This window comes from Gekko japonicus, unplaced genomic scaffold (assembly GCF_001447785.1).
Source record: "Gekko japonicus isolate JY-2015 unplaced genomic scaffold, Gekko_japonicus_V1.1 scaffold562, whole genome shotgun sequence".
Lineage (NCBI taxonomy): Eukaryota > Metazoa > Chordata > Lepidosauria > Squamata > Gekkonidae > Gekko > Gekko japonicus.
In genome coordinates this window covers 636,907-658,566 of record NW_015172569.1, presented here as the reverse complement: position 1 = coordinate 658,566, position 21,660 = coordinate 636,907, and the positions used below count along the sequence as shown (strand labels likewise).

General features: G+C 46.8%; 2 protein-coding genes across 2 annotated transcripts in view; one reads left to right on the top strand and one right to left on the bottom strand.

The window, feature by feature from the left end:
- Nucleotides 1–19,408, bottom strand: part of NSMCE2 (NSE2/MMS21 homolog, SMC5-SMC6 complex SUMO ligase) — a gene marked incomplete at its 3' end in the record, with an annotated part of 173,316 nt that extends 153,908 nt beyond the window's left edge. The window contains exons 1-2 of the mRNA XM_015421344.1: nt 19,329–19,408; nt 11,157–11,303 (exon numbers count right to left, since the gene is read on the bottom strand). Of these exons, the coding sequence (XP_015276830.1) occupies nt 11,157–11,289 (133 nt within the window). The remainder of the gene's footprint in view (nt 1–11,156; nt 11,304–19,328) is intronic.
- An 81-nt stretch (nt 19,409–19,489) lies between these two features.
- Nucleotides 19,490–21,660, top strand: part of KIAA0196 (KIAA0196 ortholog) — a 53,346-nt gene continuing 51,175 nt past the window's right edge. The window contains exon 1 of the mRNA XM_015421343.1: nt 19,490–19,599. The gene's annotated coding sequence lies outside the window, so the exon portion shown is untranslated. The remainder of the gene's footprint in view (nt 19,600–21,660) is intronic.

Genomic DNA, 21,660 nt, shown 5'->3' with positions numbered 1-21,660 from the left:
GAGGTTTACAAGATTATGCATGGGATAGAGCAGGTAGAGAAAGAAGTACTTTTCTCCCTTTCTCACAATACAAGAACTTTTGGGCACGCCATGAAATTGCTGAGCAGCTGGGTTAGAACGGATAAAAGGAAGTACTTCTTCACCCAAAGAGTGATTCACACATGGAATTCACTGCCACAGGAGGTGGCGGCGGCTAAAAGCATGGACGACTTCAAGAGGGAATTAGATAGACATATGGAGCAGAGGTCCATCAGTGGCCATTAGCCACAAGGTATAGATAGGAACTCTCGGTCTGGGGCAAGTGATGCTCTGTATTCTTGGTGCCGGGGGAGGGGGGGAGCTTCTAGTGTCCTGGCCCCACTGGTGGACCTCCTGATGGCACCTGGTATTTTTGGCCACTGTGTGACTCAGAGTGTTGGATAGGCCATTGATCTGATCCAACCTTGGCTTCTCTTATGTTCTTATGTCAGAAAGACTCCCATTCTCCTGGTTTTCTGCAAACTAAGCAAAACTGAATTCTTCATTTATTATTACTCTACGCAGGCCATAAGGTAGCGCAGTACAAAGTTATTTGGATACATTACTGGAGACTGTAGTCTCTACTACTGTGTATAGTTAGCAGACGGTTGGATTCTATTGTTCAATTTTGCATCATTTAATGTGTCATGTTAACACTAATGCTTTGCCTCAGTTCTGGTTTTGAGACTTCTGGGTGGTTCTACAACCTATTGTTTATTGAATGTCCCGTCATGTTGACTATATCGACTCACTCTGCCTAATCCACATTGAGTCTCAGTGAAAAAGGCCAACTATAAATAACGCATATAAATATGGGAGTACAATACCTCCCCTTCTGTAAGTGAGTAATGATTAATAAACGGAGGACCTTTGAGGTAAAAAGTGTACGTAAAGGAACTGCTCTGACTCCAGTCCAAACAAACATCAGCCAGTGTTTTCTTTTAAACCAGTTAATTTATTCCAGCTGATTCAGTTGTATATATATTTTTTAAAAAAACCTTGCTGAATATCTTCCATTTGGGAGAGAGGGTGTGTGTTATGTGAATGTTTTAGTTAGTCATTTCTCACACATTTAGATCACCAATGTGACGGGATGGTTTACTCAAAATGAGGAATGCTAAAACCCCCACAGAAACTGTTCTACAAAGGCCAAGACACTTTCTAGGAGCAGAGGCGGCCCAAATTTATTTTAAGCAGAAAATAGTGATTTATTCTACAGATTTGTGATGGAGAAAACTTCTAATAACCCTTAGGACCCTAAAAAAAACCAAACCCATAATGGGGCAACATTTAAAAGAAACCTAAAACCAATCACACTACGAGTCTAAGACTAAAAAATGTTACATTAAGGATAAAATTCTTCTTCTACAAAGCCATCTGGGTTATGGTTGCATCCACAGATTGTTGGAAATTTCACTACTGGGGCACTGTTGCGATCATGCGTAACTGGTTTTCCTGTGAGGACAAGGCAACCTAGCTGTGAACAATTGCTATAACATGTTATCCAAGAACATGGTGTGACCCCAATGAACAGCAGCAGCAGAACAGGGAGAAGAGTAGGGTTTTATACCCCACTCTTCTCTACCTTAAGGAGTCTCAAAGTGGCTTACAATCACATTCCCTTCCTCTCCCCACAACAGGCACCTTGGGAGGCAGGTGGGGGTTGAGAGAGTTCTGAGAGAACTGTGACTGGCCCAAGGTCACCCAGCAGGCCTCATGTGTCTCAGAGCAATTGCCTTCCCTTCCTCTCCCCACAACAGGCACCTTGTGAGGCAGGTGGGGCTGAGAGAGTTCTGAGAGAACTGTGACAGGCCCAAGGTCACCCAGCAGGTTTCATGTGGAAGAGTGGGGATTAGAGTCCGCTGCTCTTTAACTACTACACCACACTGGCTTTGAACTGATCCCACAGAGATCTTGGGTTCCGTCACAAGCGTACCTCATGCGTAAAGAACAGATAGGCGTATTAAAATGTGGCATTTATATGTGACAGGACTGAGAACTTGCATAGTGCCTCTCAAATCCCCCCCACAGTGTTAACATTGTGGGATTCAACTTTATACCACTGTCACATTCTCTGCAGTTTAGATCATGAATCACTCCATCTCGAACCAAGGTGTAGGAGAAGTGTTAATGGGCTTTTCGGCAAGTGGGCTGTTCGTACCACAGTTGTATCATAGGCCTTCGCCGTAGGAACAGATTTCGACTGAGAGAAACAGAGACAGCCCGATTGTGGGGGAAGGGAAGATTTATAGGTGGAATTCTTGCAAAGGAGATCGATGAGGTAACCTGGAAGGTTGTCAATAAAACAATGGCCTTTCACAATGACCTCTGGAGAAGAGATTTCTTTGGGAGGAAATTGGCATAAGAGGAAACCCCATTACTGAAAGACCATTCGTTTTCTCAAGACAACCTGAGGATAATGGAACAAAGCAGAGGTTGCCAAAGAGATGTCTTGATAAGGGAAGCAGAAAATAAATATAGCCACAGTGCTGACCTTGGAATGTTATATGTTCCCAGAACTATTAAGGGTGGCATTTCTCCCTAACCCTTGTATTACTATTTAACTACCTCCTTGGACAACTGATCACCATGAATACATATCATAAAAGAACATAAGAAGAGCCCTGCTAGATCAGACGGGGGATCCATCTAGCCCAGCACCTTTTTTCACACAGTGGCCAGCCAGATGCCCTGAAGAACCAACAGATAAGGCATTGAGGGCAAGACCCTCCCTTGATGGGCACCTTTGGGCTCAGAACATCAGAAGAGCCCTGCTGGATCAAGCCAAAGGCCCACCAAGTCCAGCATTCTGTTCACACATCGGCCAACCAGCCGCCTCTAGGAAGCCCACGACCAGAAAGACCACAACAGCATCCTCCCCCTCCATCCTCCCCAGCATCTGATATAAAGAGGCAGACTGCCTCTGCTACTGGAGGGGATATTCATCTTGACTAGTATCCCTGACAGCCCCGTCCTCCATGAACTTGTTCACTCCCCTTTTAAAGCCTTCCAAGCTGGCGGCCATCACCACATCCTGTGGCATCAAGGCCCTGCCAATCTTAGCCAGGTATCGAGTCCAAGTGCCTAAGGAAGGGGGAAATCTGCTAGTCAGCATATCCAGCAGTACAGTTTTCTTTTTATCCGGCTCAGTGCAGCATACACGGGTCTCTCCCCTCCTCCATTTTATCTTAACAACACTGGGAGATAAGTTGAGCTGAACAAGAGTTACTACCCCGCCCACCCCCCAATGGGCTTCGGTAGAGCAAGAATATGGGCGTGGGTCTTCCATAGCCTAGTCCAACCAGTACACCTGACCAACTCAGGTCCCGTTCACACGGAGCATTTGCCACGCTAAAGAAACAAATGATAGGCGGATTTTCCGGGCGCGATCACAACGCAACATCTGGGAAGCGTAGTGCACCCGTGGCTTCTTGCCGAAGATACGGAGTCAAAAACTAGTACTTACGATGTGCTAGTTTCCGGAAAACGCGGGGCAAGGGCGGGCGTCTGATCGCGTTTCTGCTGGAATCCCGTGGCATCCGGCGCCTGCCCATGTCCCATCGCAAACCAGACATTTTTTTTAAGTCTCCACAGGATGTGCACAAACGCCCTCTGGAACATGCGCACACTGTGGTGAGGGGGGGAAATTACCATTTGCCACGGAAGCAGCGCCTAGCAATTGCCAGTGTGATCGTGCCACGCCTCTTCTTTGCCGCGCTGCAGGATAGCTGTATGATCGGCACCTAACGGCATACCCACGGGACCTCCACGGGACATGTGATCGGGCTGCCGCGTGTTACTTTGCTCCGGGGCAAACAGCCACACTCCCCCCCCGCATTTTCCGGCCCATGTGACCGGGGACCCATGTTGTTGAAAATTCGCTCCTGTAAACGACTATCTACATTTGCCCGGTGGTAAAACAAGCTGCCCTGACCTGGATGGCCCAGGCTAGCCCAGTCTCACCAGCTCTCAGACGCTAAGCAGGGTTGGCCCTGGTTAGTATTTGGATGGGAGGCCACCAAGGAAGTCCAGGGTCACTGTGCAGAGGCAGGCAATGGGAAACCGCCTCTGTTCGTCTCTTGTCTTGGAAAACTCTCCAGGGCAGCCGTAAGTTGGCGGTGACTTGACGGCACTTTCCACCACCAAAAGGAGTTGAACATCTGTCTTTGGAAGAATAGGTAAGCTTTCAAATTTTACAAACCCCCTTCTTGGGCCATGTGAGAAGGATGAAAACGGGTCTGGGGTTACACGTAAAAACAAGCAAAAGGTATGCCAAACATCCATGCCCCTAAAAGTTTCACAAAGACAGGCCCACATGACCCGTGACACTCAAAGCCAAATTCAGCCCATACCAAGAATCCTGTGAAGGGCCTGAATAAGCTACCTGGTTGCTAACAGCTGCATGGGAACTCAAAAGGAAAGCTATTGTCAAACACCTGGCAGTACATAGTATTTGATTTCACAAGCTGCCCAAGCCTGCAACAGAAATCCTTAGCAAAGAAGCTGATAATCTCAGGCTGTATATAGCTCAGTGAAAAGTAATGGAGTTTCTAAAACCTTGATCTATTTTGTTTACTTTATTTATATCCCACCATTCTTCCCAGTGGAGATCCAAAGCAGCTTACATCATTCTCCTCTCCTTCGTTTTATCCCGACAACAACCCTGTGAGGTAGGTTAGGCTGAGAGTAAGCTTCCATTGCAGAGCGGGGATTTGAACCTGGGTTTCCTTTCCGAGATCCTAGTCTGACGCTTTAGCCACTATACCATGCTGGCTCTCTAGCCTTGATTATCTTAAGAGATGTCTTTAGATTTTGTATCCTCCCCTGCCAACCACAGTTCCCTCCAAGCTGCACTAGGAGGTGCTGGCACACAACATTTCAGAGGCCAACTCAGAAGATTTCTGCTTCAGCTCACAACCAAGCTTCCATAGGAAACAATTGAGCATGGGGGCACCTCCTTCTGGGGCCCACAGAATTGGACCCCCTGGTCCAACCGTTTCGAAACTTTGAAGGGTTTTTGAGGAGGGGCACCAGCAGCTATGCTGCAAATCTGGTGCCTCTACGTCAAAAAACAGCCCCCCAGTGCCCCAGATACCCTGGATCAATTTTCGTTATAGCCTATGGGGCACATTGACTATAATGGTCCCCATAGGCTATAACTGAGACAGAAAAAACAAAAAAATTTGCACAGCCCTATTATGCTTTTCAGTATGATTTGTAAGCTGCCTTGAGTCACAGGGAAAAGTGGGATATAAATATCTGAATAAATAAATAGTATGGGCAGGCTGATAACATTTACGCAACTTCCTGTTTGTTGGATTAGGCAGCATTCTGACAGTGGTTGTTCCACCTCTACTTAACCTGTAATGCTGGTTGTCATCTTTCACTGAAGAAACCCAAAGTGCACTGCAAGAGTTCTACCCCCCTTGCTGGTATGTTTTCTAAGGGTCAGTGTAGGGCGATTGTCCAAGGCCAGGTCTACCAATATAGTGAACTGGGGCAGGTGGATCTGTTCTCCAAAGGCCAGGCCTACCAATATAGTGGAAAGGGGTGGGTAGACCTGTTCTCTAGAGGCCAGGTCTACCAAAACAGTGGAAAGGGGTGGGTAGACCTGTTCTCCAGAGGCCAAGTTACCAATATAGTGGAAAGGGGCAGGTAGACCTGTTCTCCGGAGGCCTGGTCTACCCCTGTAGAGAACATTTTGTGTAGTGAAATTTGACTGGGTTCTGTTTTCTCTTATAATGTTTAAATCAATCTTAAAATATAGTTGAAATATAGGTTAAAATAATTCATTCTGAGATTTTGACAAGGTTACGGAAATAATCTTCTAAAAAAAACAATTTACACAAATAGTCAAATGAAGACTTTCTCACAACTTTAACGCTACTAGCTTTTCTTCGCTCTCAAGGCAGAATTTCTGCTCACAACACTGTGGAGCTTAGAGGGAACACTGCACGCCAGCAATGCTGCCCGTTCTATTCATTCAGTCTCTTTGCTAGACAGGAATCTTAATCTAGGTCTGCATTCTGGTAGTAAGGTATCCCAAATATCTAGTGGAGACATTGAGCAACTCCTACACCCACTGAGAGGCAGTCACTCCACAGAGGGCTACAGCAGGTGCTTGATTAACTGCACATATTAACTACAACTTTGAGTCTTTGCTGCCATCTTTTGGTTATACTTGGACACATCTTCAAAAGGATAAGGCTGAGAACCATGCCCCAAAGGAAGGAACCAGAGGAGATGCTGGGGGTTCCATGAATGGAACTTTCAGTGGGTTTTGTTTAATTCAGTGATTAGGCGTACAGGGATCCGATTTGGAAATGGGCAGTAGTGTGAGAGGAGGGAGGGGTTTTATTAAAGCTCCTATTAATCTGAAATGGCCCTTAGGAGGGTACTTTGTTCTTCATTTAAATGATTTGTAGCCTGCCTTTCCACCCAATCTCCTGCCAACCTAGCAGTTCGAAAGCAAGAAATTGCAAGTAGATAAATAGGTACCACTTCGGCGGGAAGGTAACAGCGTTCCGTGCGCCTTGGCGTCTAGTCATGTCGGCCACATGACCACGGAAACGTCTTCGGACAGCGCTGGCTCTTCGGCTTGGAAACGGAGATGAGCACCACATCCCTAGAGTCGGATTCGACTGGCTTTGAGCAAGGGAAACCTTTATCTTTCCACCCAATTAGACCCCTCAAGTTGCTGAACAATTAAAAACAAACCATTTAAAACAAGCCATTTTAAAACAAACAAGAGGAATGCTAGCCCAGGCCTTCCCAAACCCCAGATAAAAGAGCACCCGGAAATTTCATTGGGTAGTATTTAAAGCAGTCATTTACTGCAAGTGCCTCTTGGTGAGTCTCAGTAGAAGTACATTCTACCGGCATCAGTAGATTTGAGGGAAGGGCTATGGCTCAGTGGTAGCGGATCTGTTTGGCATGCAGAAGGTCCCAGGTTCAATCCCTGGTATCTCCAGTTTAAAGCACCAGGCAACAGGTGATGTGACAGACCTCTGCCTGAGACCTTGGAAAGCCGCTTACAATCTGAGTAGACGATACTGACCTTGAAGAATCAGTGGTCAGATTCAGTATAAGATAGCTTCATGTGTTCACATGTTCAAATACAAAACTTATTTAGATCAAGATGGGTAGTCACATTGATCTGTCTGTAGCAGCAGAAAAGAATAAGACTAACAAAATTTGTCACAAAGGTAAGATCTGGGATCAGTTCGTGATGAATAAGATCTCTAATATTGTGGACCGAGCACAAAACAGTTCCAGCAAAACATATGATAAATTTGTATGTACCTGGTTCCCTGTACTTGACTTCATGGCTGAAAATAATGTGCTTCCTTCTAGGACAAGTTATCACACATGGCTACACTTTTGAGTTTAACCAGACCTCCACCTTACTGTCGAGACTGCTCTTGTGAATCAGAGCAGCAGACTCCTGAAGATGTTATCTTTTACACTTGACTCAATTCTGTGGGAATCATAGTTCACATAGCATCTATGTATAGGTGATCAGATTTAGTACTAACTTATTGGGAGCGGATAAAAGCGAAATTGAAATTTAATACCATTCTCAAAGCTGGAGACCTCCTGAAACGGCATGAAAGGAAGAGGATTTATAGCACATGAACTGAAAGAGTTAACAGCAACCCGAAGGACGATTGAAAAAAGCCGGAAGGTGAGGAAAACAGAGGAAGCTCCTCCATGTCATCGGGAGTGTAAAAGTAACCAGCACGCAAAGAAGCGGTTCTGAATGCACCCCGAAGAGACTTTTTAACAGAAATTCAAAGGAACATTACTAATATACTAACATAGAATTATTTGTGACTGGATTGAAAAAAAAAGATGTTTGACAACACACAGAAGAAGCCTAAGAAGAATGTTTGGACATTACTAACAGTTTAATTTACTAGTTAATATATCACTCAGCTTTCTCTTTCTCCCACTATATACCCTCCCCCATTTTTCCTTTTAAGCGAAATACCTCCCTTTTTTAGGAGAGTCAATAAAATCTTTATTTAAAAAAAAAAAGATTTAGTACTAACTTAGTTTGTTATGACTGTTGATGTATGTTGTAAAAATCTGTATTGATGACTAACTGGTTGGTTTGTAATTTTGGATTTTCAGGACAGTTGTATACTGTTTTGCAGTTATTATATTTCTTGATATGTTATACTTCCTCTTAATAAACATTTTTTTAAAAAAAACAAAGGTACGAGCTTTATGAGTCACTGCAACATGTCACAGAGGCTGACATTATTCATGCGGAGATAGATCTGGATAGGAATCCGTGTTAGTCTGTCTGTAGTAGTAGAAAAGAGTAAGAGTCCAGTAGCACCTTAAAGACGAGCAACATTTGTGGCAGGGGATGAGCTTTTGTGAGTCACTGCTCACTTCTTCAGATAAAGCGAGCAGTGACTCACGAAAGCTCATACCTGCCACAAATTTCGTTAGCCTTTAAGGTACTACTGGACTCTTCCAAATGGGATAGATCCAGCCATTCATTCCTGCCCAATTTCCCCTCTTTACTACAGCCCTTGTCTCACATGACTTTTGTCCATGCAGGTCCCATGATACCCAGGGCAGCATTTTCGGGTGTGATCCCAGAGGACCCTGCATTTCTTTCTCAGTAGTTGAAAAGCCATTGGGATCCAACCCAATGTTTTTACAGCAAATTTGAAAGACAATAACCTACACAGAGCTATTTAAGATTTTCAAGGCCAGGAGACAGTCCCTCAGAATATCAGCTGTTGCACCTGCACTACATCAGAGTCATCAATTCTATGCCAGTACTTATTTGGAATTAACACACATAGCAACACGTCATATCCACATAATGGAAAGCAATGCTAGATAGATTAATGCAACAGTCTCCAACACGGTGCCTGCTGATGGATTTCTTGGTGCGCATTTGCTTCTTTGGTAAAGTCTCTCTTCCCCCAAGACAAAGAGCCAGCCCTGGCTTTCTTCCACCTCAGTGGAGCAGGAGGTACTTGAGAAACCCCAAGGAGACATCACTTTTGTGTATACAGGCTGCACCTATATAGAAACACCTGCCTCCACTGCAGGAGGATATCTGACTTGGAACCTCCAAGCATTCTGTGATTCGCTCCGGGATCCTATGGCAGCCATTTCATGGTACTGATTGACTGATTGATTTGATTTGATTTAAACCCTGCCCTCCCCACCGGAGCAGGCTTACATAAAATGCAGTTGCTAAAACAACAATATAAATAATAGCTTAAAAGCTTAAAAACAACATAAGGTGCCGGTGAACAATTTAAGTGGTGATGGCAAGAACAGGGTAGCATCAACATAACAGTGAATGCAGTCGGTAAGAAGGTAAAGGTAAAGGTTCCCTTGCTCGAAAGCCAGTCGAATCCGACTTTAGGGTTGCGGTGCTCATCTCCGTTTCAAAGCCGAAGAGCCAGCGCTGTCCGAAGACGTTTCCATGGTCATGTGGCCGGCATGACTAAACACCAAGGCGCACGGAACGCTGTTACCTTCCCACCGAAGTGGTACCTATTTATCTACTTGCAATTTTTTGCTTTCGAACTGCTAGGTTGGCAGGAGCTGGAACTAGAGATAGGAGCTCACTCCATCATGCGGCACCCGGGTCTCGAACTGCTGAACTACCGACCTTCCACAGCCTGCAGTCTTAACCACTTGAGCCACCACAGCTCAAGTCGGTAATTGATTGTAAAGTCGGCGAAGCTCAGACTGTTGGTGGTGGTATTGGGCACAGGGCCTTGATATATTGGATGCGGCTACTTAACTAAAGGCCTGGTGGAAGTGCTCTGTCTGGCAGGCCCTGCAGAACTGTAAAAAGTCCCGCAGGGCTCTGAGGTCTTCTGGAAGCATGTTCCAACAGCATGAAGCCGCTACTGAGAAGGCCAGGATGACAGCCTGACGTCTTTAGGGCCCAGAAGGGCCAGATGGTTTTGGGATCCTGACTGCAGTGCTCTCTGGGGGACATGTGGGGAGTGTATTGTCCACTGCCCATTCTCAAAAGTCCAGAAGCACCCAAAGGTTCAATAAGAATGGGGATTCCCGGTTTAATGTTCTGGCTCAGGTATGGCAACTTCATGTGTTTCAAACAAAACACACGAAGACCAAGATTAATAATAGAACAGAATTACAGTTCTTACTGGGGATGGATGTGCTAACCCTGGAAGTAGTCTAAAACATGGGTCAAGGACACACAAGATAAAATTTAGGCACGCAATGGAGATGCATCCTATATCCAATTTTCTAGATGCAAGTGGGAGCGGCTGTGGCTCAGTGGAAAAGCCTCTGCTTGGCATGCAGAAGGTCCCAGGTTCAATCCCCAGTATCTCCAGATAAAAAGATCAGGTAGTAGGTGATGTGCAAGGCCTCTGCCCAAGGCCCTGGAGAGCGGCTGCCAGTCTGAGTAGACAACACTGACCTTGATGGACCAAAAGTCTGATTCAGTATAAGGCAGCTTTGTGTGTGTGTGAGTAAGAGAGAGAGAGAAGATGATATTTGATTTATACCCTGCCCTTCACTACCTGAAGGAGTCTCAGTAAGGTTTACAATCTCCTTTCCCTTCCCCTCCCCACAACAGACACCCTGTGAGGTAGGTGGGGCTGAGAGAGCTCTTTCGAGAACTGCTCATGAGAGAACAGCTCTGAAACAACTTGTAACTGACCCAAGGTCACACAAGTAGCTGTATGTGGAGGAGTGGGGAATCAAACTTGGGGGGGGGACCTCTTTCTAAGTCATTAGTGACCACTTCACAGAAGCATCAAACATCCATGTACACTGAGACAGAGACCTGAGCATGCAAGCACCATGCACTTCTCCCTGCCTAGGGACAAAACCGGGATATAAATAAATAAATGCATGTGTTTATATCAGATCTGATCTACCTTGCTCCTTGCAGCTCCTTGAATGACAAATGGAATTTAAATGTAAATATTCTTATCATATTTACATTTAAATTCCATTTGTCATTCAAAATATTACAGTGATTTACGTGGGACAGCCACCACAGGTGCACATGCAAAAAAGGAAAAACAGCTATCGCCAGAGTGGCGTCAAATCACTCTCCAGGGTTGCATTTGCATTCGACAATGCGGAGAATAAAAATGTTCCACACAACAGCTACTCACTATGATTTTCCACAAGGTCAAGAGCGACTTTTGTAGTGATATCCATTCCGGAGCTTATGTACGACTGGCAGGTTTTCAGAGAAGAGAGGCATGAGTTCATGCCATTGAATGAGACCGTGGAACCCCCAGGCATCTTGAATTAATCACCTGGAAAATAACAAAAATGTTTTTACAGCTCTACCATTGCATTGTGCCGCCAAGGTTGTGCTAATTCTCCCACCCCAGGACCTCATTTACATAGAAAAATAGCTGCTAATCTGCTGAACAGAGACCCATCGGTCCAGTTTTAAGAGATTACGTGTAAGTTTAAGGCTGAATTCACACGTGTCACTTTTCACTCCTTCTCCAGCTGCTGGTGTGCATGTGGGAAAACAGGAAAAACTCTACACGCACTTATATCTTAAGAGACCGGTGCCCATATAAAAAAGTAAATTTACAGTTGCATTTCAGCCTCTCTGTGCTTTACAATGTGCATGGGATTTTGCTCAAAGATGACTGCATTCGAATTGTATTTATTGAAACATTTATATCCCACCTTTCCTCGTTTTCCAAATAAGAACATAAGAGAAGCCAAAGTTGGATCAGGCCAATGGCCCATCCAGTCCAACACTCTGTCACACAGTGGCCAAAAACACCAGGTGCCACCAGGAGGTCTACCAGTGGGGCCAGGACACTAGAAGCCCTCCCACTGTCACCCGCCCCCAAGTACCAAGAATACAGAGCATCACTTGCCCCAGACTGAGAGTCCCTATCTATACCTTGTGGCTAATAGCCACTGATGGACCTCAGCTCCATATGTTTCTCCAGTTCCCTCTTGAAACCGTCCACGCTTGTAGCCGCCACCACCTCCCGTGGCAGTGAATTCCATGTGTTAATCACTCTTTGGGTGAAGAAGTACTTCCTTTTATCCATTCTAACCCGAATAAATCATTAAAAAAAATTAAAACCAAAAATAAAAAACCCAAATCTCTCCCCACCCCAGCTAAAAATGACTGCCAATTCAAGCTCCCTCAAAATCCCTGGCAAACAAGTAGGCCTTGCAGCACCGCCTGAAGATCTCCAAGGAGGGGGTCCCTCCCACCTCTTCAGGGAGCCCACTCCACAGAGCCCCAGTGGAAAAGGCTCGGACTCTGGTCAACACCAGATGGGCCACCCTGAGTGGTAGGACATCCAACAGATGGCTGCCTGATGACTGTAGTTGATGCACAGGGGCTTCAAAATGGGTTAAAAAGGGTAATGTGAAATTCCTCGTAATTAGTTTTATGCGTGCTACTCTGGAGCCACATACTTAGTACTTTTTGTTGGATTATAGCGTGGCTCGCCTACTGTTGTACCTACCAACCCCATGGGGTCACCATAAACAGGCTGCAACCTGACAGCACTTCACAGGCACACATAGCATCTCTCAATGTGTCGGTTAGGATCCGAAAGTGGGTTTGAACTCACAAGTCGGTCATGAGGCAGGGGCGGGGTGAAGGAATGGTTGAGCTAGAAGAGAAGGCTCAATGGCAAATTTTTGCACACAATGTCAAAAGGCCAAGCAACACAGCCTAGTGCTATATATTTACAAACAGTAAACATGAAAAATAAACCACAAACTTGTTTATTGTTAAACGATGTGACATTCCTGCATTTTATGTTTGCAAGGGGGAAAGCAGGGTGCAATTACTTTCCAGGCAGCTCTAGAAAACTACAGTAAATTTGAAACTGGTGGTGGAAAGTCGCAGCCGACTTAGGGCGACCCTGACGGGGTTTCAAGGCAAGAGATGATCAGAGGCGGTTTGCCATGGCCTGTCTCTGAAAAGCAATCCTGGGCACCTTTGGCGGTCTCCCATCCGAGTACTAACAACAGTTGACCCTGCTTAGCAGCTAAGATCTGAGAAGATCAGGACGGCCTGGGACAGCCTGGTCAGGGAAATTAGAACTGGCTGCGGTGGCTCAAGTGGTTAAGACGCTGAACTGCAGGCTGTGGAAGGTCGGTAGTTCAGCAGCTCGAGACCCGAGTGTGCCGCATGACGGAGTGATCTCCCGTCTCTAGTTCCAGCTCCTGCCAACCTAGCAGTTCGAAAGCAAGGAATTGCAAGGAGATAAGTAGGTACCACTTCAGTGGGAAGGTAACAGCGTTCCGTGCACCTTGGTGTTTAGTCATGTCAGCCACATGACCACGGAAATGTCTTCGGACAGCGCTGGCTGGCTCTTCGGCTTTGAAACAGAGATGAGCACCGTAATCCTAAAGTCGGATTCGACTGGCTTTCGAGCGAAGGAACCTTTACCTTTACTTTTATCCAACAAATACAATGTTAGAAGCAGGTTCCCATCTCAAATATTTTGAGAACCACCGCCTTAGACAGTGAAAGTCTGCTTCCTAATGCAAGTACCTCTAATGCAAATTAAAATATACAGTTGGGTGTAGTGGTTAGGAGCGCGGACTCTAATCTTTTGAGAACCAGGTTTGATTCACTACTTCTCCACATACAGCTGCTGGCGTGACCTTGGGTCTGTCACAGTTCTCTCGGAGCTGTTCTGGAAAGAGCAGTTCTCGAAAGAGCTCTCTCTCAGCCCCACCTACCTCACAGGGTGTTGTGGGGAGGGGAAGGGAAAGGAGATTGTAAACTGCTCTGAGACCCCTTCGGGTAGTGAAGGGTGGGGTATAAATGCAATCTCTTCTTCTAAAATGCAATTAAAATAGACATACCTTGCAAAGTCAAACTCTGGCTGGTAATTGTCATTTATTACACTGCGCATGCTATATGTTTTAGGACTGGGCCTTTAAAGTCCCAGGAAATACCTGCCCAAAGAACAGGTATGAACTATCTGCATTTCCATCCCACTTTAACTCTTCAAACATATGGATTACATTCTATTATCACTTGCTGTGGGGACTATGGAGAAAGGACTGTATCCAAGGCTCATAGCACCTTGGAGGAAGCTCCGCCCACACTGCACTATGATGGCGACACATTGAGAACTATGGGTGGGATTTGTTGCCATGACACTGTAGCACAGCACTATAGCAAAGTCATAATGGTTGAACGTTGGTCAACACACCCACTTCAGCAAGCATCCACATTTAAGCCCTGTTCACGTGCTACAATAAGAAAACACACAACATGCATGTAGGTACATTACAATGAGCGCACATACAACTTGTAAGAAAGAGCCAGTGAAACCAGAGACCAGTTCCCTTGATGAATGTGGGGTTTCAATCACACAGAAGAAGAAGAAGAGATTGGATTTATACCCCGCCCTTTACTACCCGAAGGAGTCTCAGAGCAGCTTACAAACTCCTTTCCCTTCCCCTCCCCACAACAGACACCCTGTGAGGTGGGTGGGGCTGAGAGAACTCTGACACAAACTGCTCTTTTTCAAGGACAGCTGTGCCAGAGCTTGTGACTGACCCAAGGCCACCCAGCAGGTGCAAGTGGAGGCGTGGGAATCAAACCCGGTTCTCCCAGATTAGAGTCCGCACACTTAACCACTACATCAAACTGGCTCTGCACTGAATGTAATGTGAGAATAACTCAACACATGTATAAAGAACAAGCACGCAACAACAACAACAACAATAATAATAATAAACTATACTCTTTCCTTGTATTTTAAATTTTCTGCCCTCATGAAATACTTTGCCACTAACTCTGGTGCAAGCTTTAGGGCACTTACCTCATTTTATCCCAGATATAGGCTACACCAGCCAGCACTTTACGGCAGAAAACCATATAGTGACATAAAAACTTTTGGCTGGTTGGGACCCTTTCAGAAAAACAATGTGCTAGCTGGGGTTGCCAGGTCCCCCCGGCCATCAGCTGGGGATGGGTGGGGGGCAAATTTGCCAAATCCAAGTTGGGAAATTCTGGGAAATTTGGGAGTGGAGCCTGGGGAGGGGAGGGACCTCAGTCGGGTACAATGCCCCAGAGTCCGCCCTCCAAAGCATCCATCTTCTCCAGGGGAACTGATCTCGGTATTCTGCAGATGAGCTGTCATTCTGGGGGATCTCCAGGTCCTACCTGGAGGCTGGCATCCCTAGTTCTAGCCCTCTCCCTGAGGAATCTCCATTTTACAGCTTGACAGCTTGTTCTATAAGAAAGGTGCTACTACATTAATGAGTATCCATAACATTCTCAACCAGCAGAGTAAACAATGCTTTCCACAATCCTAAACTGCCTGAAAGTGGACCACATCTATGGAAGCCTCTAATCCTGGGATAAGTTCCCCATTCTCCACCATCTACCACTGACCCATCAGAAACGTCTCTTACAATGAACACGTCTTGTTTTACTCTAGCATTTCACCCTTTAGAACTGGCAGGCCCCATCGTTCCATGTTCTAGAACATGACACTTCCATACAGCACAATAGACACTGTTGATATCACAATAGCCGACACAGTCCATAAGTAACACTCAGACTGCACACCTCAAAAGCATCTCTCCTCACTAATCTGGAAAGGGAGCATTATCCCCAAGTCCCCAAAAAAGCCTCTGTTTTGTTTTGAAGACAGCTACAGCACGTCAGCACCTGAGCAGCAGCACCACCAGAAGAAGAAGAAGCAGAAGAAGCAGCAGCAGAAGAAGCAGCAGGAGAAGGAGGAGGAGGAGGAGATTGGATTTATACCCCGCACTTCACTACCCAAAGGTGTCTCAGAGCGGCTTACAAACTCCTTTCTCTTCCCCTCCCCACAACAGACACCTTAGGTGGGGCTGAGAGAGATCTTTCTAGAACTGCCCTTGAGTGAGCAGCTCTGACAGAACTATGGCTTGCCCAAGGTCATCCAGCAGCTGTGAGTGGAGGAGTGGGGAATCAAACCCGGTTCTCCCAGATTAGAGTCCGTGCACTTAACCACTACACCAAAAACTGACTAACCCCAGAGCAAAACACTGAACAACATCTTGGCCACCCAGAATACTAACCCCAGACCCACAAAGCACCATAACACAGCCAGGCTTCTCCCCTTAATAGGCTTGTGCCATCCTCTGCCTCCAACACAGTCTGTGTCCTCTTCCACCAGGCATCACCCGCCTCTCTCCCAAACTGGAGCCCCCTCCTATAGAAAACAGGATCTGAGCGTGAAGGGACCCAGCAACCCTAAGTAAACAACACAGGGAGGGAAGAGACCCAAGTTGGTCCTATTTAGGTGGGTAGAGCACAGTCTGTAACCTCATACAAATGGAGGTGGGAAAATATGACTCTACACAGGAGCTTGCAAACAAAGACTTGGGTAAGAATCAGCAACAAGGCACCTTAAAGGCCAGTGAAATGCCATGCCAACATGGACTACAGTCCACTTCTTCTAATGCAAAAACGAAGTGGACTCTCGTCCACAAAGGCGTATGTCAGAAAACGTTATTGTGGGTCTTTAAAGTGCTGCAACTCTTGTTGATTTGGGCTGCTAGAGACCAAAGCGTCAATCCTCCGAAAGCACTTGGGATTTCCTTTTCTGATTCCCTGCAACTGCCTGCAATCTGAAGCCCATTTTGCAAAGAATAAAAAAGGCTTTTCACACAAAGAAGAGAAGAGATTGGATTTATACCCCGCCCTTCACTACCCGAAGGAGTCTCAAAGCAGTTTACAATCTCCTTTCCCTTCCCCCCCCCCACAACAGACACCCTGTGAGGTAGATGGGGCTGAGAGAGCTCTCCCAAGAACTGCCCTTGAGAGAACAGCTCTGAAAGAACTTGTAAGTGACCCAAGGTCACACCAGGAGTTGCATATGGAGAAGTGGGAAATCAAACCTGGTTCTCCCAGATTAGAGTCCATTCTCCTAACCACTACACCAAACTGGCCCTCAAAGAAGCTACCCACAGCTTTGTGGAAGGATGGCAGAGTTTAATGGACACCAGTGTTCCCTCTAAGCTGAGTTAGTGTGAGCTAGCTCATAGTACTTTAGCCTCCAGCTCATACATTGTCGTCTTAGCTCAGAAAGGATGGCTCCAGAACAAACTAATTTGTGCAGGAGCCAAACCGCTTGCTCACAAATTTAATGCCAGTAGCTCACCAAGTAGAATTTTTGCTCACAAGACTCCAGAGCTTAGAGGGAACATTGACGGACACACAACTGTCTCAATCCTGTCATCAAAGTCTCTGGAGTCACAAGCGACATTGTGAATCTCCAGGTGGGGCCTGGTGTTGTCCTGGAATTACAACTGATCTCCCAACTACAGAGATCAGTTCCTCTGGAGAAAATGGCATCTTCAGACTCTATGGCATCCCTCTCCACCCCAAAGTCTGCCTTTCCCAAGCACTGCCCTCAAATCTCCAGGAACAGGGTTGTCAACTTTGGGTTCAAAAACACCTGGAGATTCGAGATGGAGCTTTAGAGAGAGAAGTTTAGGAAGGAAAGGACCCTGGTAGGGGATAATGTCATACAGCCCACCTTCCAAACCATTTAATGAATAAGTGATTCCTAGTCTGGAGATCAGGCGTAATTTCAAGAATTCTCCAGCCCCCACCTGGAGGTTGGCCATCCTACCCAGGAATAGCCCAAGCCCGAGTTGACAACTATTAGTTCAGTCCTGGTAAGCAAGGAGGCCTCAGTCCCACAGTTAACGACAGACCCTAATCATTAACGTGACTCTGAGCATGCACAGAGTACTTCCTTCCTCACACACACGTCACGAAGAGGTGAGCCCTGCTTCAGGAAAGCCTGTGGTTTTTTTGCGCGCGTTTTGTCGATTCCTGATGCCGATCCTGGATTCCCGGTTTGAATTTTATTTTCCCCGCTAGAAATCATCCCAGGTTCTCTCTCTCTGGAAGGTGAGCTCAGTAGCCCCAGCTCATAGGATCGCGCCTGCGACTGGACTCCGGAGAGCTCTGCAAAAGCTCTCTTCCATCAGACGGTGGGGATGAGACTCCAGCACGGGCGCAACCTCTTTCTTCAGCGCTTGAACCTTTACCCGCTCTCCCCACCCAATGTTCCCTCTAAGCTGTGGAGTCCTGTGAGCAAAAATTCTACTTTGGGAGCTACTGGCATTAAAGTTGTGAGCCAGTGAATTGGCTGCTGCTCTGGAGCCACCCTTCCTGAGCTGAGACAAAAATGTGTGAGCCGGAGGCTAAAAAACGGTGAGCTAGCTCACACTAACTCAGCTTAGAGGGAACACTGCTCCCCACCCCCGGAATATCTCTAGTGCTGCAAAAAAGGGGGGCTAAAAATAGGGGTTTTTTTGCTTTCCCCTACCGAGCACCACAGAACCTGGACTCTTTCTTTCCCCTCTTGGAGATTCGAGATGGAGCTTTAGAGAGAGAAGTTTAGGAAGGAAAGGACCCTGGTAGGGGATAATGTCATACAGCCCACCTTCCAAACCATTTAATGAATAAGTGATTCCTAGTCTGGAGATCAGGCGTAATTTCAAGAATTCTCCAGCCCCCACCTGGAGGTTGGCCATCCTACCCAGGAATAGCCCAAGCCCGAGTTGACAACTATTAGTTCAGTCCTGGTAAGCAAGGAGGCCTCAGTCCCACAGTTAACGACAGACCCTAATCATTAACGTGACTCTGAGCATGCACAGAGTACTTCCTTCCTCACACACACGTCACGAAGAGGTGAGCCCTGCTTCAGGAAAGCCTGTGGTTTTTTTGCGCGCGTTTTGTCGATTCCTGACGCCGATCCTGGATTCCCGGTTTGAATTTTATTTTCCCCGCTAGAAATCATCCCAGGTTCTCTCTCTCTGGAAGGTGAGCTCAGTAGCCCCAGCTCATAGGATCGCGCCTGCGACTGGACTCCGGAGAGCTCTGCAAAAGCTCTCTTCCATCAGACGGTGGGGATGAGACTCCAGCACGGGCGCAACCTCTTTCTTCAGCGCTTGAACCTTTACCCGCTCTCCCCACCCAATGTTCCCTCTAAGCTGTGGAGTCCTGTGAGCAAAAATTCTACTTTGGGAGCTACTGGCATTAAAGTTGTGAGCCAGTGAATTGGCTGCTGCTCTGGAGCCACCCTTCCTGAGCTGAGACAAAAATGTGTGAGCCGGAGGCTAAAAAAACGGTGAGCTAGCTCACACTGACTCAGCTTAGAGGGAACACTGCTCCCCACCCCCGGAATATCTCTAGTGCTGCAAAAAAGGGGGCTGAAAAGAGGGTTTTTTGCTTTCCCCTACCGAGCACCACAGAACCTGGACTCTTTCTTTCCCCTCTTCCTAGAGGAGACCCGGCCAAGGGCGACTTCCACACTGCGTCCTACCGGGAATCCCCGTTTGAGCCACTTGCACGCTGACGAGAAAGCGAGGAGGAGACCAGGCGGCGCTCATCATCAGCCCGCGCCCGTTCACATGACCCGGGGAGCTCCCATGTGATGCGGTGCAAAGGGGAAGGGCTCGCCCGACGCTGCTGGGGCATCGATGGCTGCAGCGGTTTTGCTTTGCACCCTTTCTCTTAAACATTTCCGGATCCTCTTTTCGCCTTTTTGCCAGCTTCCTTCGTCAAACGCCTCATCTTTCTGCCGAGCTGGGATTGTAAGTACACCGGCCTTAGGGATGCCAGCCTCCAGGTGGGACCTGGGGGATCCCCTGGAATTACAGCTGATCTCCAGACTGCAGAGATCAGTTCCCCTGGAGGAAATGGATGCTTTGGAGGGCGGACTCTATGGCCTTGTACCCCACCGAGGTCTCTGTCCTCCCCAGGCTCCATCCCCAGATCTCCAGGAGTTTCCCAGCTTGGATCTGGCAACTCTACTTCTCCATCCCCCCTGACCTGGCAACCCTAAGTGGGGATGTCGTTGCAAATAAGCGGGAGTTTCATTTGAGCCGGGGTTGCCGTGTTGTTCTGCTTCTTGCAGACAAGAGCTTCTGTGTTTTTTAGGGTTGCCAGGTCTAGGTTGGAAAATACCTGGAGGCTTTGGGGGTGGAGCCGGGAGAGGGCGGGGTTTGGGGAGGGGAGGGGCCTCAGCAGGGTCCAATGCCATAGAGTCCACCCTTCAGAGCAGCCATTTTCTCCAGGGGAGTTGATCTCTGTCAGCTGGAGATCAGTTGTAAAAGCGGGAGATCCCCAGGCCCCACCTGGAGGTTGGCAACTCTAGTGTTTTTATTAAGATGTTATGGCGTTAACCGGAGTGACGGGAAAGAAATGCAGCCGTTTCTCTAGCGTGGAGGTTGCAAAAAGGCTGCCAGCCTCCAGGTGGTGGCTGGAGATCTCTTGGAGATCAGTTCGCCTGGAGGAAATGACTCCTTTGGAGGGTGGACCGTATGGCATTGTACCCTGCCAAGGTCCCTCCCTTTCCCAAACCCTGCCCTCCTCAGGCTTCACCCCTCAAAATCTGCAGGTATTTCCCAACCCCAAAGCTCGCCACCCTAGATCGCAAGCACATATTGTTAGTATCGTGCTAGATCAGTGACTTGTACTTGCATTTTCCTGTGTGGGCTACTCAGAAAGTGAAATGTGTGAGGACCAGTCCCACACTCTCAGCCTAGCCTACCTCACGAGATTGTTGTGAGGATAAAAAGGAGGAAAGAGCAGCCTAATGGGGAGAAAGATGGGGTAAACAAATAGATAAAAGGATAGTGTAATATCCAATGATTTATGGATGCGTTCCAATAGTGAGTGGGTCCACTTCCTGGATTTCTGGTTTACAGCTGTTAGAAGTAGAGCTGTCCTAAATTGCTGGGAAATACATGCATTTAGGAGTTTTGCTCCTGGATTACTTCTCAACAGCAGAGAATTTAAGGTAACACTGATACACAAATCCATTCTTTAGTATCTGCAAGCTCCTTTCACACTCACACACACACACACACACACGGTTACTTAGACTGCTGTTTTCAAAACGAAGCTAAAAAGAGTTTTGGTGCTGGCTTAGGCCAAAGATAAACCCAGTCCAGCACTCTGTTTCCAAAAATTGTCTGTTGTATGCTTCTGTAGAGCTGAAATGCAAACCATGAAGTTAGTAGCCATCCCCTATTAATTATCTGACATTTAGAGGTATGAAGCATCTGAACATGGAGATTCTGTTCCATTTTCTTGGTAATGGGCCTTGGGCAGATTAATTTTGCAGGCTGGATACCGTGAATCCTCCTAACCTGAGAACTATGTATCTGTGTGTCAGAACCCAAAAGGATGTTGACTATTTCTTAGGTTTTAAAAGTATGTAAAATTCATGTCTGTAGCTCTTTACTTGTGCAAATTTGTATCTTTCTATCACTGGCAATGAATTTTTATAAAACAAGCAAGAACAGTTGCTAAAGATGGTATATATTCTGTTCCATCTGTAAATTTTAGTTAAAAGGTTTTGACTACACACATGAACACGCGTGAAGGGAGCTTGTACTGGAGCAGACCATTGATCCATCAAGGCCAGTATTGTGTACTCGGACTTGCAGCTGCTCTCCAGGGTCTCAGCTGGAGGCCTTTCACATCGCCTGGTCCTTTTAACTGGAGATGCTTCTGCGGATTGAACCTGGTACCTTCTGCATGCAAAGCAGAGGTTCTTCCACTGAGCCACATGGACCCCAAACTGTTTCAGTCTTCAGAAACAGAAATAAACAAGAAGCGGGACCTGCGATACTCGCGGGGGGGGGGAG